This window comes from Adiantum capillus-veneris, chromosome 29, assembly GCF_014529385.1.
Source record: "Adiantum capillus-veneris isolate H3 chromosome 29, ASM1452938v2, whole genome shotgun sequence".
Classification (NCBI taxonomy): domain Eukaryota; kingdom Viridiplantae; phylum Streptophyta; class Polypodiopsida; order Polypodiales; family Pteridaceae; genus Adiantum; species Adiantum capillus-veneris.
Window position 1 is genome coordinate 41007458 of NC_140959.1, and position 19172 is coordinate 41026629.

Genomic DNA, 19172 nt, shown 5'->3' on the forward strand with positions numbered 1-19172 from the left:
TTTCAATGCTTCCACGGTTGTAGAAAAAACAAAGCCTTTTGAAGTTAGCCTTAGTTTCTACCCAGAGAGCAAAGTGCGTCAATTTCTGGATGAGGCACAGTCCTTACATGCACAAGGCACCCGTACACACTTTGGAACTGTAGCTTTTGTTGTTATACAGGGCCATGCTAGCACTTCAAAAGCTGGTCTTTCCCAAGGTGATCTTATTGTTGCAGATGGGCCAGCGCCTAAGGATTGTGCCACTGTAAGGCTTGCTTATCTTCGCCCTTCTATAGATTTGCATCTTTCTAATGTTTTCCCTCTCTTGTCATCGTAGCTTAGCTTCGTGAATGCACGTAAAGACGATTACCACGCTATTTTTCGTGCTTTGGAGACCGATGTGCATCCTATGTTTGTTGCACGAAACATAGGTTCCTTCACAGGTCGAAGCAATACACTCTCAGTCTTGGATATTACTATCCTAGCACACGTCAAAAGCCCTCATCTCAAGCATCGTTTAGAGGAAGCATATAAGGCTCATATTCTTGATGTTGGCCACAATCAAGAAGTAAGTATTGATCTTGCTTTTCCTTTTTCACCGCAATAACTCAACAAAGCTCTAACTTGTCATGCGTCTATACATAGGTAACTGGTACACTGCATTTTGTGAATGTGAACTCAATTTTGGTGGAACGTTTTTGCGGTCAATGCAAATCTACTAAGATTCACCAGCAACAAGAGGTGGACTTTTGCTCTATTTGCTCAAAATCTACAACTATTGTTTTGGTGCCCAAGCTTGAAGGAAAGATTTTGGCCAACAAAGCTTCCCCAATTGATGTTTCCTTAGCGGGTGACATAGTCGACAAAGTATTGCACCTTGACAAAAACTTTGTTGACTTATATGCTTTTGATGTGCTAGATGCACGTGAGCTACTAGCCTCCCTTGTTCGCACTGGGAAATTCACTGTCAACAAATTAGGCCTCATCACATCTTTTGTCAAAGAGACAAAGTAGTGCTCCTCTACAACATTGAAACTCCATCGCCCCCATGCTGAAGAACACCCTTTGTATTATATCGGTTTCATCCATGCTTATCTTGTAAATTCCCATCTCAATATTTCAAGAAAAATTTTCAAAAAATTACGCTGCTTTTTTAAATCTTTACACTACTTTTGTCTATTTTGGGGCGACATTTCTCCTTTTTCCATGCCCTCAACCGTCACTTTTTAAATTGAAAACGGCACAATATTAAGACAAAATAAGTTAGAAGATTGCACATCTCCTTATGTACTATTTTTCAATGCTTGCACAGTTGTAGCGAAAACAAATCCTTTTGAGGTCAGCCTTAGTTTCTACCCAAAGAGCAAAGTGCGTCAATTTTTGCATGAGGCATAGTCCTTGCATGCACAAGGCACCCGTACACACTTTGCAACTGTAGCTTTTGTTGTTATATAGGGCATCGTAACACTTCAAAAGCTAGTCTTTCCCGAGGTGATCTTGTTGTTGTGAATCGGCCAACATCTGAGCACCATACCACTGTAAGGCTTACTTATCTTCGCCTTTCTATAGACTTGCAACTTTCTAATATTTTCTCTCTCTTGCCATCATAGCCTAGCTTCGTGAATGCATGTAAAGACGATTAACATGCTGTTTTTCGTGCTCTGTACACCGATGTGCATGCTATCTTTGTTGCACGAAACATAGGTTCTTTCACAAGTCGAAGCAATACACTCTTAGTCTTAGATATTACTATCCTAGTACACGTCAAAAGTTCTCGTCTCAAGCACCGTTTGGAGGAAGGATATAAGGCCCATATTCTTGATGTTCCTCACAATCAAGAAGTAAGTATTGATCTTGCTTTTTCTTTTTCACCGCAATAACTCAAGAAAGCTCTAACTCATAAGGTGCTTATACATATAGGTAACTGGCACACTGCACTTTGTGAATGTGAACTCAATTTTTGTGGAACGTTCTTGCGATCAATGCAAATCTACTAAGATTCAACACCAACAAGAGGTGGACTTTTGCTCTATTTGCTCAAAATCTACAACTATTGTTTTGGTGCCCCAGCTTGAAGGGAAGATTTTGGCCAACAAAGCTTCCCCAATTGATTTTTTCTTAGTGGGTAACATAGTCGGCAATACTTACCTTCGTGAATGCACGTAAAGACGATTGCCACGCTATTTTTCGTGCTCTGGAGACCGATGCGTATCCTACGTTTGTCGCACGAAACATAAGTTCCTTCACAAGTCGAAGCAATACACTCTCAGCCTTGGATATTGCTATCCTAGCACATGTCAAAAATCCTCATCTCAAGCACCGTTTGGAGGAAGCATATAAGGCCCATATACTTGATGTTGCTCACAATCAAGAACTAAGTATTGATCTTGCTTTTCCGTTTTCACCACAATAACTCAAGAACGCTCTAACTCATCAGGTGCCTATACATAGAGAACTAACACATTGCACTTTGTGAATGTGAACTCAATTTTGGTGGAATGTTCTTGCGGTCAATGCAAATCTACTAAGATTCACCACCAACAAGAGGTGGACTTTTGCTCTATTTGCTCAAAATCTACAACTATTATTTTGGTGCCCAAGCTTGAAGGAAAGATTTTGGCCAACAAAGCTTCCGCAACTGATATTTTCTTAGCGGGCGACATAGTCGACAAAGTTTTGCACCTTGACAAACTTTATTGACTTATATGCTTATGATGTGCCAGATGCACGTGGGCTACTAGCCTCCTTGTTCATATTGGCAAATTCACTGTCAACAAATTAGGCCTCATCACATTTTTTGTCGAAGAGACAAAGTAGTGCTCCTCTACGACATTGAAGCTCCATCACCTCCACACCAAAGAACACTCTTTATATTATATTGCTTTCATCCATTGCTCATCTTGTAGATTTCCATCTCTATCTCTTTCTGCCTCTTTCTCTTTCTCTCTCTCTCTCTCTCTCTCTCTCTCTCTCTCTCTCTCTCTCTCTCTCTCTCTCTCTCAGTGTGCACGTGTTTCATTTACTTATCTTCCTTCCACCCCATACCGTAAGGGGAGGAAAAACTGCACATACATGGCTTCGTCAACCAACCATAATGTATCTTTTGAACAACTCATTCAAAATAATATTGATAGTGCTTTCCTTGCTGATCACCCATGGAATAATAATGTTTTCCTCGTGCTCAATAAAATAATAAAGTCACGCTGGTCATTGAAAAAAATCATCAACATCATGATAGAGGCAGTAAGAGTATCATTGGATGAAACACCAATGATCACACTTTCTCTAGCGCATTTGACTTCCAGTAGACACGATTCCTCCATTTTGACCCAAGTATTAAATAGCCACACATCATCTATTAGTATTGCGCTTGATATTATCCATGTGTTCTCTTTTAGATTTAGTATTGCATGTGATGTTTATATTTACGGTGCACCAATAACTTCAGTCAAAAACACAACATTCAATAGTGGAATCGATCCAGCGACATTTTAGAAAATCATCATTGTTGAAAGAAGTGGCAACCTATTTTTTTGCTTGGGGGGCAACCAACCCTCACACAAACGCAAGCCTCATACCTGGGACTAAAACGAGACAGAGTCGTTGACAGCTTTGATTCTCCAACAACCAAATGAACTCCCTATCTCCATCGCGAGACAATTTTCTTGCTTAGGTGATGGAACCATATGAGAAATAGGTGCAATAACATCAAAAATTAAAAAACTTAAAAAAAAATTACACCCCACAACTCCGTCCAACATAAACATTCAACAAGCCTCACCATCAGAAAAAGCTTTACAACAGTACACAAAAACAGCAAACGATGTTCCTATATATCAATGTTATAAATGTGGACGTTTAATGTTTTTTTCCCAGTTAGCTCTAAAAGGGCGTAAGTCGGCACTTGGGAGGTCTAGAAACAATGAGATACACGAAAACTATCTTTGTACTTCATGCGGTCGTAGAAGGCAAGAACATTGTGCACTACTCACCCAATTGAATTCCATAGGATTTAACCTCCCCTTGGCTACAGTAGAGAAGCTAAATCATTTAGAAAGCCGCCTTGTAAGTCCTAGACTACCTTTCACCAAAATTAGGGAGCTTACATACGATGGTCAATTTGGCTTGCGAGGTAGCGTTGTTAATGTTTTGGCATCCTTGGGGAAAACACAACAAATATTGCCAAGGTTTATTCATGATGAAGCCTGGATAATAGTGGGCATTAAGAATCGTCTACAGTACAATCATTGCTACCTTTCCAGCGTTGTTCAACCATTGCTTACAATGAAAGCCACTGCTCAACTATTGCAAACATCTTTATACAAGAACGAAAATATTACTCTGAACAACGAATGGGTAAGCCATTTCTATAGTCTCCATTGTCCTTTTCCTGATGATTTTGCCGACGACAATCAACCATCAGAAGAAGATGATCTAGCTACAGATGTCATGCTCCATGGAATTGAATCATCACAACAAGTAGTGATCACAACGACAAAATATTCTTTGTAGCTCCTGCCGAGGGAAATAATCCTTTGAGTATTTTCAAAGATGAATATTGTGAAGAACTTAGTTTCCCTACTATTTTCTATGGTGAGCCCCGTAAATACCATACACTTGCTAAGCATAAATACCAACACGTGGCCCAATGGGAGTTTATGAATAGTGATAGAAGGTTCTCACTAAATTTAGAGAATCTTTTTTTCAAAACAGTCAAAGTCATGACTCAAAAAATCTTGGGATCCATTTGGATACGTATGTGCAAAGGCAAGCTAAACCAAAATACACTAGTGGCCGCACAGGTTGTTGGAGATACTAACATTGAGAAGGTCTTGTCTTCCCAACTTGGATATCGTGACTTCGAGGCATTGCGAACATCACCTGACTACAAAGAGAAATTAAAAAAAAACGCCTTTGCTATGATTAGACAACTTGGACCACCAACATTCTTCATCACATTTTCTGCCGCTGAGAAACGTTGGAAGCCCCTGATTACAACACTTGCTAAGCTCAACCCCATCACGCGTGCAAGCACACAGACAGAAGCATCATACATACGAGATTTGGTCCGAGCCAACCCTGTAACAACAGCCCGCTTTTACTTGAACCGATTTAACGGGATGAAGAAATTGCTAACCAAGGATATGGGAAAACTCAAAGATTACTTTTTTGTAACTGAGTTTCAGAGCCGAGGTAGCCAGCATGATCATGGGCTCCTATGGATAGAAAATGCTCCCATATATGGGAAAGATCCCAACGAAGATGCTGTGGATTTCATTGATAAGTACATAACAACTGACTCCATTCTCCTTCCTGTAGATTTACAAGAAATTCAAACACACAAGCATAGGAAGACTTGCTTCAGAAAACACAAGGGATGCCGCTTTGACTTTCCTCGCTACCCAATGCCTTTTACTATGATTTTAGAACCCTACCATTCTCCAGATAACAATATGCAATACAAAAGAAAGAAACACAAACAAATCAAAGATTAATCTGCTACTACTAGATTATAAAGTGAATATTACATTCGAACAGTGGCTCCTATCTATGGACCTTCGATTTGACGATTACATCGAAGCTATATCATCCAGAATCTCATGCCCAACACTTCTGTTGAAAAGAAATATCAAAGATATCTACAGAAATAACTTCAACCCAACCATTTCAAAGCTATGGGATGCGAATTCAGATATACAATACATTTTAAATGCACACGGAGCAGCTACCTATTGCACCTCATACATAACAAAATTTGATAACACACTCATCAAAGCAATCAAAGAACAATTTGACTCTTGCATTGAAAACAATGCAACTACATACGATAGACTTCGAAAAATAGGAAACACAATACTAAACACACAGCAAATAAGCTCACAACAAGCAGTATATATTGCACTTTCCCTACCTCTCTATAGCGCAATCCGAGAATTTATGTTCATAAACACAAACCCTCCCGACGAGAGAACAATGCTTCTCAAACGAAAACACCTCCTACAAAACATAGACCCGACCGGCACAAAAATCTTTTATGAGACAAGCATAGACAAATACTGTACACGTCCTGCCCAGCTCAATGCCGTATCATTGGCAGAATTTGCCTCGACATACAATACAACAAGCAACACATACAAAAAACGTACCAAACCAAAGATTATACGATATGTCAAATATAATGCCACAAAAAATCCAGATAATTATTATAGAGAACAATATCTTTTATTTCTACCATGGATAAATAATGAAACTCAACATCTAACAGATGGACTCACATGGAAAGATGTATACAGTCAAAATAAACCTACCATCGATACAAATGAATCCAAATATAACAAAACCACAATACTAAAGGAGAACCTTAACACCAACTCACTAGCCACCAATTCACCGTCGATATCTACAACACTATCTAATATTTCCTCCCATATTCGTGTTGACATCACAGAAGACCTAAATATCCAACACCACCAGCTGCATACACACACTATACCAACCATAAAAATACTACTGTAGCCAAACGATATATATTACAAGAGCATTCTACTACTTAACACACAACAAAGGCTAATATTCGATGATATTATGCTAAGGAAACGTACATTTCCTACAGAACCAATCCATATTTTCCTGACTGGAGGTGCAGGCACAGGAAAAACTTTCACCCTCCTTTTGATTATCCAATGACTTCTACGTTTATACAACCATAGATCACATTCCAGCCCAACAACGACAAAAGCTTTGCTAATGGCATACACGGGCAAGGCTGCCTTTAACATTGGTGAAACCACTATCCACTCAGCCCTCCACTTGCCACTGCTCACATCATCTAACACTTTCCTATCACCTGAGAAACTGAATGAGCTGCGACTGCTTTATCGTGACCTGCAGCTAGCCGTTTTCGATGAAGTCTCCTTGATTGGAACCAGCGTCTTCGCTATGGCAGACTCTCATCTGCGTGCAATAAAAAACAACTACGACCTTCCATTTGGTGGTGTTGACATTGTCTTATGTGGCGATCTTTGTCAAGCGAGTCCTGTGCGCGACTCTTGGATTTTCTCCAGAAAACATCAGTTGCTCGAAGCTATCTCACCCTCTTTCTGGCATGACCACATAAAGTCTTATGAGTTAACAAGCACCATGAGACAAACTAACAAGACATTCATCGACATACTCAACAGGATACGCGTTTCAAAGCACACTAACGAAGACATTTTGTACCTCAATACACATTACATGCGCGCAGTACCTCATCCAGCCATCGTCTCCCACCTTTACTATGCAAACAAAGATAAAGACCTACACAACCAACATATTTTCAACACTACCATAGGGACACCACTATTTATTGAAGCACAAGACACAAGGGCCAAAAATTGCAGCAAAATTATTCAAATACCAATAGATTCAAAATTGACACCAGGTCTTCACACAAAACTTCACTTGAAACCAGGCCTAATTGTAGAACTTTGTGCAGGAAATATTGACATTCTAGATGGCCTAGTCAATCGAGCTGACGGTATATTCAAAGCAATAACACAAACCTCCACGACACAAACCATCTGGATTCACTTTCAAACCACTAAAGTAGGCCAAAAAACTAGGTATGAAAACCAGCAACTATACATTGCATCAATAGATAGGCAATGGACACCAATCCAAAAAATAACACGTGAGTTTCAAATAGGAAAGAACTTCCTGAACACTATTACAAGAACACAATTCCCAATTCAACCTGCAGCTGCTAGAACCATACACCGTGCACAAGGCTTGACGCTAGACACCTTGGCTTTCGATCCAACCAGCATTCGATGTCACGGCCTTGTGTACATTGCCCTCTCCCACGTAAGGGATCCCAACAACCTTTACCTCTTAGCAAAATTAACTTCCAACCATATTAAAGTAGACCAAACAGTTCTAACTGAGTTACACCGCCTCAAAACACATGCCACTTGGCAACCTACACAGCTTAACCTCCACTCTTTGCCCAGCAGTCACTTGATAATACAATCTCTTAACATTGTGTCCCTAAAGAAACACTACAACAACCTTATTCATGATAATAGCTTAATGGCCTCCCACATTCTTTGTCTCCAAGAAACAAAACTACGACATCCCAAAACAGTGGCCATAAACAGTTACACACACACACACACTCAAACAACTGGCCCCATGGGAGTATCCCTCTTCACATCAAACAAAAACATACATCTACAACACCACAACATCATTTCCACGAACGAAATAGAATGTATTACAACACTCCTCAACACGCCACATAATCCACCAATAACCCTGATAACATTATACCACAGACCCTCAACTCCACTTCCTTTGCTCCTGCAAACATTGACCACACTACTCACACCTCACCTCCAACACACCCCTACCATTTTACTCGGTGACTTCAACATCAATGCTAAATACCAAACACCTGAATACCTTGCACTTTCTAACCTTCTCTCCACACACAACATGACACAACATATAACCCAAAACACAACAATCTACGATTCAACTTTGGATCACATTTGGACTACAAATTCCTTCGCTAACATAACAACATGCACTAACTTTTCGTTCTGGTCAGACCACTCCATTATTTACTTACTACTCCCACTAAACTCCAAAAACACATTCCAATCCTCCCCTCCTCCTACATCCTAAAATCACCTCCACAAATCCTTCGATTGGCAGGCCTCCGTGATCCTTCACCTTGTTCCCTTTCTCTCAAGCCCAAGGGATCTTTCAATATTCCCCTTAATGAAAACGGGGTACCACCTTACTTACTCGTTAGTAGCTTGTAATAAGAGTATATCTTTTGGCCTACCCCAAAGGGGAAGGCATGAGTGATGCCTTCCCTTTTTCATTAGTTCCCTTTTTCTTTAGGAAAAAGGGAAAGTTATTTTAAAATTAGATTTTATATTTTTTGAAATTATTTATTTTTTGCTTGGTGTATGAAAGTAGTGGCCATTTATCTCATTTTTTGGATGGAATAGGAATCCTTGGTAAAAGCAAGGCAGAGATTTCTATCGTGAATGAGATCTTGAACGTATACATCAAAAGCACCCTCCATGACCAACGATCCCCCACCTTCACTGCGTAAGCCAACATGCCCTGTGTTCACCTCGCCACTCAGATTGTCCCCTTGTGTTCCCTGGTGCCAAAACCAACAACACCTGCAACTTTGGTACCATCCAAGCCACCCAACCTTGCCTGTGTTTCTTGGTTTGCTGAGCCTGGGCTGGCTAGGATGAAAATGATGGGCATGGTGGAGCTGAAATGCATGAGGAAGAACATGGAAAATTGGGGTGTGATGATGCATGATTGGAGCCAAGCCATGATCAAGGACATTAGCTAGTGGGGGTGTTGTATGGGAGAGAGAGAGAGGAGAAGGGGATGGTGAGGCTTCATGCTTGATGCAAGTCTAATGGCGAGGCAGGAAAGCCTAAGGGGCAAGACTTGTAGCCCATAATATTGTGGGGACGGTTACGGTGTGAAGGAAGATGGACGTCGTGGCTATGACAAAGATTGTGGTACCCGATTGGGTGCAAGGTGAGCTACCTTCTGCAGGTTGCCAATGTGGTGGGATGGATTTCAGTGGTTGCAAATATTGAGGGGCTACGACATGGCGAGGTTGGCCTAGTCCATAGCACAATAGGGGGTAAGGTGCAAGGGCATTTGTGGAGCTGCAATGATCGTGCAAAACAGGTGTTTAAAATATGGAGTCGATGGTTGATACTGGAACAAAGAGCATTGGCAAATTGTGGTCATGGGCTACAACAGAAACAGCGAGGCAAGCAGTACAGTAGGTCAACATGGCAGGGTGGCGGTCTAAAGGTGCTTCGTAGGAGATGGGAGCCATTAGTGCTTGTGGCTACATGCATAGACAGTTGGCAGGACAAAGGTGACCCATGGCCTAATTGCAATAGGGAGGGCAAGCTCTAATATAGGCCATGGGTGGTGTAAGATATTAAGTTGAAGGCGGCACCAAATGCAAGGTCATGGCATGCCATGGAGAGGGTTGGACAACAAATCTGGCGATTGGCATGTATACATTAGCCAGGGGGCTTGGCATTGTGGTGATGGTGGACAATACAAGATGGATGGTGATGGTAGTGGGCAGATCTGGCTAGGATAGTTGGTAGGGAATAGGATGCATATGATGGAACTAGAGCTAGGGGCGATCCAAGCGGAGTATCAATGGGACAAGGAGAAAGAGAGCTCTCCAGTAGGTATTCACATGAGCTATGGGATAGGGAAGGCACAGGGATAACAAAGATGAACTACAGACGCACAAGGTGTGATTGTGGAGCTCGGGAGTTGGCTTGGCTTCAAGTAGAGCATCGGACGACGGAGCAGCCTGTTGAAGGGTGCTGACAATGGAAAGACATCCAAGAGGTAGCTGACGGGCTTTGGCCTTGTGGAACCATGGAGCTGTGTGGAGAGAGAGAGAGAGAGAGAGAGAGAGAGAGAGAGAGAGAGAGAGAGAGAGAGAGAGAGAGAGAGAGAGAGAGAGAGAGAGAGAGAGAGAGAGAGAGAGAGAGAGAGAGAGAGAGAGAGAAACGAGAAAAGAAAAGGAAGAGAGAGAGGATCACAAAGTGTTAAGGAAGAGAGAACGAGTAGAATATGGAAAAAGGTAGAGAGAGAGGGAAGCAGTAGGATCAAAATACCCCTCTAATTTGTGAAAATTCCCAAAATACCCTCAATATTTTGTCATAAATTCCAAAAATGCCCTTCAAATTTTCCAAGTTTCCTAAAACACCCTAGTTGTGAGAGTACCAAAGACAATTATTTTTGTTGCTTATCATAAGAAGATTGATTGTCTATCAATACAAGACGCTAAAACTAGAATTTGAGTTGGTTATGTACGCTTTGAAGATGAATTGCTTCATCATGTTTGGACATAATTGCCTTTTTTTGCAAGGTAATTTGCACAAATTACATGCTAAGCACTCAAAAACGGAGCTCAATTGTCAAAAAAAAAGTAAAGATTAGAAATTCTTGAACAATCCAACCAAAATAGATAGAAGGATATTTTGGGAATTTTTGAAATTAGAGGGGTATTTTGGTCATTTTCCCTTTTCTTAATTCCAACTTTTGGCGCAATGGTGGTGTTTTCATGCTCTCTCCTCAACGGAGGGTCTCATGATTTAATTATTACTTGTTCATCTAGTTAGTAACTACAATAAGGAGATCTGGTTTTCTAATACAACTCGTAGAATGTATATACTTAGAGAAGAAGAAGAAACAAAATTTGAAAGCCTAAAACAAAAAATTGAGCACGACTTAGCTTCGATTGGCGCTCATTGTAGCCACCAAAATGTTGACCAGAGCATGGTTGAGATTTGAGTTGCAAGAGTGTTTATTGCCTGATTACACCCATATTTTGACTAGACTCCCTTGCATGTATCTCCCTCTCATGGTTGCTACATCCCCAAGTGCATAAGCTACGCTATGATACCATTGTTACATGCGGTAACCCTGTTGAATAATCCTAATATTGTAGATGTCGCGATAATGATAGAGAACATGAGAAGTGTGCATAAATGTGCTATGATGCATGTGCAACAATAGATTAATAGCAGAAAAGGAAGAGAGAGAGAGAGAGAGAGAGAGAGAGAGAGAGAGAGAGAGAGAGAGAGAGAGAGAGAGAGAGAGAGAGAGAGAGAGAGAGAGAGAGAGAGAGAGAGAGAGAGAGAGAGAGAGAGATTGCAATCAACCCCCGTGCAAGAGTGAGCATTTTCACCTTGCATGCATTTTATTCATAGATAAAGGCAATGCTCATGAAATGATTATGTCAGTTCACACTTGAGCATAAAAGTTAATCATTGCTCGTACTTAGATCTTTCTAATAAAAAGTCTACATCTCAACTTATGAATTCAATAAATCATAAAACACTAGGGTTTGCCACAAAGTCTGATAATGGCAACTCTATTCCATCAATAGCTATCACATTATTGTCTAGCACGTACCAGTCATTGATTTGCTAATACAACACTTGACAAGTGATCATATTTTTGCAAGCCAACTTAGTATTGCAATGCTGATAAAATATACCAAAGAATTCATATACAATTTATTAAAATGCTAATTTCATTACAAACGTGAGATAATGTGGTAATTCTATCTAATAGAAATATTGCTTTTTGGGATCACAGTAGCTATTGTTTCTTCACCGGGCTCATCCTAGCTATTCAAGTTGGCACTAACTATTGGCGAACTATTAATACACTAATTACTCACAAATTAGAGCAAATTATTATATTTTTAAGGGAACTTGTATGTGTTTCACGAGAAGCTCCTTTCTAGCTAAGCTAAAACTTCTTATTAGAGTTGATGATGTGGAAGCGTAGCAGAGAGAGAGAGAGAGAGAGAGAGAGAGAGAGAGAGAGAGAGAGAGAGAGAGAGAGAGAGAGAGAGAGAGAGAGAGAGAGAGAGAGAGAAGAAGAAGAAGAAGAAGAAGAAGAAAATTTTAACGTCGTAGGAAACTATCCCATAAGATCTTAAAGATCTATCTGACGAGCAGAGTTTAACTCAAGACCTGTTATTTCAATGGGGGCTAGAAGTGCTTATATACTCCCCTAAGCAAATTGCCCTACCCAAGACTTTGAAAAATAAGTAAATTAAATACCCAAAGTCAAAGTAAATATTGGGATCACATTGGGCCATTCACTTGAGATGCTATAGCTTTAACATCCTCTTTGTAGCTCATAGAGGACATATGTAGGAAGACCAACTCAATGAAGAAGCTACCATGGACATCCCAATAGAGGATCCTTCCATTAGATATGCCTCAATCAGTGCAACCACCAACTTTGTACCTTTGAAGAATGCCATCCCAAGTACTAGTTGCCTCACAGAAAGTTAAATTGTAGAACAAACTACGTCCAAGAATCCCCATTTGTGAATTGTGAATACATCAGATCTAAACTTTCCTAGATAGTGAACTTTGAAACACATCCTATCTATAATCCAGCTAACAACAATGGATTTGCGTGCACATCCAAAGTGTTTTTCTATGTCGCATTGGTTCCTTGCCAGATGCATGTGCCTTATCCATGGGTGAAGCACTGCTAACTTGAACTCTAAGACATGGGTCCAAGTCATTTGAAAAGAGCTCCTTGTGCCCCTCTTTTTTTCTCACAAGCCTCTCTCTCTGGTTGAAGCAAGTTGTGGCAAAAATGGCCACCTGATTAGAAGGTTATAGCCCTTGCCAACGTAGTCTCTACCACACTAGTAGACTCTTTTGAGTCCTTCCCAGAATTACTGTCGTTGACGTCCTCATCAAGCTTGCCTTTGTCCTTTGTCCTTTGTCATCGCATTGGTTCCTTGCCAGATGCATGTGCCTTGAACTCCGACCCATGGGTGAAACACTGCTAACTTGAATCCTTAAGACATGTGTCCGAATCATTTGAAAAGAGCTCCTTTTTTCCCTCTTTTTTTTTCCTAACAAGCCTCCTTTGGTTGAAGCAAGTTGTGCCAAAAAAAACGGCCACCTGACTAGAAGGTTATAGCCCTTGCCAGTGTAGTCTCTACCACACTAGTAGACTCTTTTGAGTCCTTTCTAGAATCACTATCATTGATTTCCTCATCATGCTTGCCTTTATCCTTTGTCCTTTGTCGATCTTTTGCCTTTGCCTTTGGATTTACAATGCCGAGACAAATGACTACACTTTTTGGAATCTGAAGCAGCATGTGCTTCACCACCTTTGTCAGAAACTCAAACTTTGCCTTGAGTGATTAACACGGCTTCCTCCTCAATGAGAAAAGAGATGAGTTCATCAAGTTCCAGCTTTTCCTTTGTGATTTGCAAGCATAGTGTGCTACACACTGTTTCATACTCCTCAAGCAATTTTGTGAGTACCAAAGTAGCTAACTAAGTACTAGTCAATAAATTTTTTATAGTTAATAGTTGATCAGGAATAAACTTTACCTTCATTAGAAAAGACTACATGGAACTTCTAGTTTCAAAATAATTGTCCAAGGAGGGTGACTGCTCGCATCGTAGAATCTTGATCAAACATTCCGACGAGCTTGAACCGCAATGCATTGATAGTCTTCAAGTTTATATGGCTAGAGAAATTTCGTTGGTGAGAGACTTTGCAATGGTTGACATCACCTTCACATTGCTTGCATCCCAATCAACACATGATTTGAGGTGCTCCTCATCGTGACGATGGGTGTTTCGATTGATGATGTACGCCTCCAAGCCCTCGACAATATCCCATTATCCTTTACGTGAAAACCAAAATCGCATGATCAAGTGCCAATGACTATAGTTATCCCTGTTCAATTTGTCACTGGTGATCGAGCAAGTGGAGACCATTTTGCGGGCAAAAGGCCTAGAAGAGTTGAAATTCCTCCTTGCACTCCCAAAAAGGACCCCAAGCCGCTCCAAAAACTCCTCGTTGCCTTTACAAGCCGCTTTCACACTTTAGAGTTTCGAAACTCATCCCCAAGCTCCATAAAAGAGCTATGTACTAGTAGAGCACGCCACTGTTGTTTCAAGCAAGCTTCAAGAGACTTGATGAGTACTTTCACTATCCTCCAAATTCTTCAAAACAATGCCAAGACATAGTTTTAAAATACTGCTAGCAAGGGGATGAGAAGAGGCGTGTGAAAACAAGGGTGTCTCAAGACGTTTTCGATTCTGCCATCAAGCAGCACTAGCGTGTGTGTTTTAAAATTCAAGGCCTTTGGATGATGCCACTATCGGCAATCAGCGTGAGCGTTTATAACGCAAGGCCTTTGGAATCTGGATGATGCCACTGTTGGGGAAGAGCCTCTTCTTTGTTAGCGTTTCAAAATGCTAGCAGTAGAGCAACGGTTGGCAACAAGTCACAAAAACGCCACAATAATGGAAATGTCAAGAGTAAGTAATCCTTCGGTCTCCTCAATGGGTGCAATTCTATACGCTAGAGCTCTGATACCATGTCAAAGTTGATGATGAGGAAGCATATAGCCAAGAAAGAGAATGCAAAAGAGAGAGAGAGAGAGAGAGAGAGAGAGAGAGAGAGAGAGAGAGAGAGAGAGAGAGAGAGAGAGAGAGAGAGAGAGAGAGAGAGAGAGAGATTGTTGAACCAACCAATTGTGCAATAATTTATTGATTGTACAATGGGGTAGCCCACTTAAAAGTGGCCTAGACAAGATGCATGAAACATGCAAGGGGAAGGGGGGTGGTGGAGGCTACATGCATGGCATGTGCATGGGCATGCAAGAAAGGATCAGTTGAGAATGAATTGGAGCAAGTTGGGCATGGGAAGCAAGGCTTCCTAATGCACCAAGCAAGGAAACACAAGGAGCTATGGCCGCAGGAAGGGCGGCTTACACAAAGGAGGATGAAATCTTCGAGAGAGGATTGCTTAGCAAGGCCGCAGGAAGGGAGGCTTACACAAGAGAGGATTGCTTAGCAAGGCCGGCAGCAAGCAATATCATAGAGTGATGCAAAACATCAAAGAACGTAGAAAATGCAAGCTTGAATTTGGAGCTAGTAGAAAGTGACCTACCACGAGCCAAAGAAGTCATTCCAAAGCCGAGGAAGCTCATTCACAGGCCATGCAACCGACAAGGCACGTCGACACGCGTATTTAATTCGTTTCAAAAAAATCAATTATACGAGAATTTTAGGTCGGATGGAGATTATCAAAGTTATGCATCCTTTGCAAGGTAGTTCGGCATCGCAATTAACTTCGGCAAGGGCTTGAGCTTAGAGTCTCAAGGTTACAAGCCAAGGGAATTCGGTCAAAGAGTGAGTGCTTGGAGAATTCGTAGTGCTCCAATAGAGGAGGTATGTGCAAATGTGTGCATCATGTTGAAGGCACAACACATTGAAGGCTATGAACAAGGTTGGGGGTTAGTAAATCTCTTTATTTTTAACTCGATTTCAATCTTGTTTTGCAACAAAACAAACCACGCTTTCTGCCCTTAGCAGGACTATTTGTACAAGATATATACCGACATTTCCAAGGCATAGTCATGTTTCTTAACTTCTGTTAGCATAAAAGCAAGGCATGTGATCATGTTTGTGTAAGGCTTGTGCATTAAGTGGCCGCTCAATTTTATTTAAATTTAGCCACATTCAAACCTCATCTCGAACATGCCAGTAAAGATTCCAAATTCCATCTCTATAACCGATGCATCGTCCTCTATGTGCTATCAAGGGGTTTTCCATTGTGGGCAAGCATGCCAAGGGATTAGTAAGCAAGGTATTGTTACCATATACATGTGGCAGTGATGTGTGTGAACACACTTAGGACTGCTAGGGTATTTTTTTCCTCACTAGTAAGTCCCCCCCCCGGGCCGTGTATTGTATATACGCCCATCACTCTAGGGCTAACTCATCTTTCATTGCACACTAAGTAATACTACTCTCTGTTGTGTTCCTATTTCCAACAATTGGTATCAGAGTAGGTTGTGTCCTACCGAGCTTAGTCGTCATTTAACGGTTGCCAACACATGCCTGATCACTTTCTTAGATTTCAGTGAGCTTTGGTGAGAGTCATACGTGTTTCGAGCTCACGTCTGCTCACTTTCTATCTGCTCAGATTTTCCATTCGAGCTCATTTGGGCTTTCGTTTCCACTATAGGCAGTATTGTATAAGCAAGTTTGTCATTTTGTGCAATTTTTTTGTCAGTGCCATTTTCTGCAAAATAGGTCCTTACAGCCTTCTACGGGTTGTGCTATATAGCATGTGCTCGCTTTGTTTCTCCACTTTTCGAAAAAAATTACTTAGGTGCAGGCATTCGCCATGGCCGACAACAATACAGATGTATTCAAGATGTTTGCTGTTGAGGATAAATTGGATGGGACAATTACCCGATGTGGGCGTACATGATCAACATGTTCTTGTGTTAAAGAGCCCGTGGATTGTTGTGCAAGGCATTGATGTATTTCGTGGTTCTATGAAAATAGGCGATGTTGAGGATGTTGCAGGTTTTGATGGCATAATTGCTACTGCTAGAGCTGTTTTGCCTACAGTTGAGCATGCTCGTTGTGCATGCTCATGCATTATCTATGAAGTGCACTATTACTCCTCACATTCTTTTAGCTAAATCTGCAAAATAAGCTTGGGATATTATGGCTGGTCTGCAAGTTGCAATAAGGCTAAATAGCAGTGCTGCGTAAAGAGGTAGAGTCAAAGATTATGCATGGGGAAGATCAAATGGACACTTTCCTATTGGTATCAAGGATATTAATGAGCAACTTTTTTTGTAGGCGAAGTTATTTATGACAGTTTCCTTGTGCAAACTATTCTTAATGCTTTGCCAGATTCTTACCAAACTTTTGCTAGTACTTGGAGACTTATGATCCAAGGAAATCCAAAAGTTATCAACTTTGATGCATTATGCACATTGTTGTTGCAATAGTCACTTTCAAGAAAAAATAGGGCTAAACAACGTGCAGTTGAACAGGCTTTTATTGTTGCTAATCGAAGGAGAAGTGGTAACAACAATATAGCCACTTCTCATGGTTCTTTGGCGAGTGCAAAATCACATGTTTCCAATGCTTCTGCTGGCAACACTTTTCTGGGAAGATGCATTGCCATTATTGTAAAGCTAATGATCATTTGATCAAGCAGTGTCCAAAATTGAAGGCAAAAGAGGCTAAGAAGAAAGAGGCTTGTTTCACTATAAGTGCAACAGTTGTAGAGTTTTTTTGTGAAAGGAGATTGTGATGCTGATGTAGATGCAGATTGGGATTTTAGTATAGAGTGCACTTATGATTCTTCTGTCCATGATGCATGTATGTCAATTGCTATAGATGCTCATGTGTGATACTTTGACAGTGGTGCTACAAAGCACATTACCTCTCATCGTGACCGATTTACCTCTCTCAAAGATGTCCCTCACAAGAATACAATCACTTGTGCAAACAATGTCTCTTATCCGGTCAAGGGAGTTAGTAAGATTGTGATGACTACTGTAAATGTTAGTTCTTTCACACTTGTTGATGCATGGTATGTACTTAGGGGGATAAAAAAGAATCTTTTGTCTATATCTACACTTGCTAGACTTGGTCTTGTTGTCAAATTTGTGGGTGATATATGTACAATTCATGATCTTAGTTTTAATAATGAAATTGTTGCATCTGGCATTTAATGTCATTGGCTATATAACCTCACTTTGTATGACAAGTGTAGGCAAAATTTTGCAAATGCAATTGTGGATTCAAAGGCTGTTTCAGATGAAAAACTTTGGCATGCACGTTTTGTGCATCTAAATTTTGCTAGTTTGCTGCGTTTACAAAAATCTGATATGGTTGCTTCTTTGCCGCCTCTTGAAACACCTGTGAAGCATGTTTTTGAAGGATGTATTTTGGGTAAGATGCAATGTTTGGAATTTCCAAAAAATAGTTCAGTAAGGGCTACATGTAGGTTGCAGCTTGTGCATAATGATGTTTGTCGGTTCATGCAAACTCCGTCTTGTACATCTATCTTTACTTCATGACTTTCATTGATGATTACTCTAGGCATGCATGGGTGTATCTGCTTAAGTCAATGTCCAAAATGTTCATGTGCTTCAAGCATCCATGCGACACAAGGCTCTACCCAAAGGAAAGTAGTCACAACGAAGAGAAAAAAAAATCCAATACAAGTTGACAGTGCTACAACCTCCAAATGGATACCTCGTCTTCTACTACAAAAGCAAGGCTTTTACAATAGTAATCATCAGATGTGGATGCCAAAGCCTAGTGTTCATCAAGTCATCGAACAAAAGAAGCAAATGCAAAGGAAGATCACACAGAGACCACAAACAAGGTGGGTTCCAAAATCCCTATTGGAAACTCAATCACAAAGAACCCACACACATCTACAACTGATTCACATGGGAGATGAAGCAAAGGCTCGATCAGTCTCTACTACAATTGTAGTTCGTGTTACACAAAGGAGTATAGACATTGTGCAAACAAATCAAGAGGAGCAGAAGTATGCCAACCTACTCGAAAAAATGGTGGCATTCAAAGACCAAAACTAGGAGAGGCCTAAATCTCAAGGACCTATGGAATTGGGTTTATGGATTTGAAGAATGGCCTACAACGATAACCAATGACAAATTCAGCAAGGGAGCTATCAACAAAAATCAGAAATAGCTCACATAGTGCTTCAAAATTGGTGAACTTTTGCAAAGGACTCACATTGCGATGGAACCAAAGGCAAAGTCCACCATCAAGTCCACAACCCAAAGAAGT

At 40.7% G+C, this 19172-nt stretch overlaps 1 protein-coding gene across 1 annotated transcript; it reads left to right on the top strand.

Moving 5' to 3' along the window:
• Positions 1-6726: 6726 nt before the first annotated feature.
• LOC147419083 (uncharacterized) lies at positions 6727-9306 on the top strand. The gene is made up of 3 exons (XM_086505778.1): positions 6727-7498; positions 8979-9031; positions 9232-9306. The coding sequence occupies exons 1-3, from the start codon at positions 6727-6729 to the stop codon at positions 9304-9306; spliced, it is 900 nt and encodes a 299-aa protein (XP_086361904.1).
• The last annotated feature ends 9866 nt before the right edge of the window (positions 9307-19172 follow it).

What these genes read in the sequence shown, in the direction of transcription:
- LOC147419083 (XM_086505778.1), top strand. Translation starts at nt 6,727, where the DNA reads ATGGCATACACGGGCAAGGCTGCCTTTAACATTGGTGAAACCACTATC. An exon ending in CCTAGTCAATCGAGCTGACG is followed by an intron (nt 7,499 to 8,978) that starts GTATATTCAAAG and finishes TGGATGGAATAG; the next exon opens with GAATCCTTGGTAAAAGCAAG. An exon ending in TCGTGAATGAGATCTTGAAC is followed by an intron (nt 9,032 to 9,231) that starts GTATACATCAAA and finishes TGGGCTGGCTAG; the next exon opens with GATGAAAATGATGGGCATGG.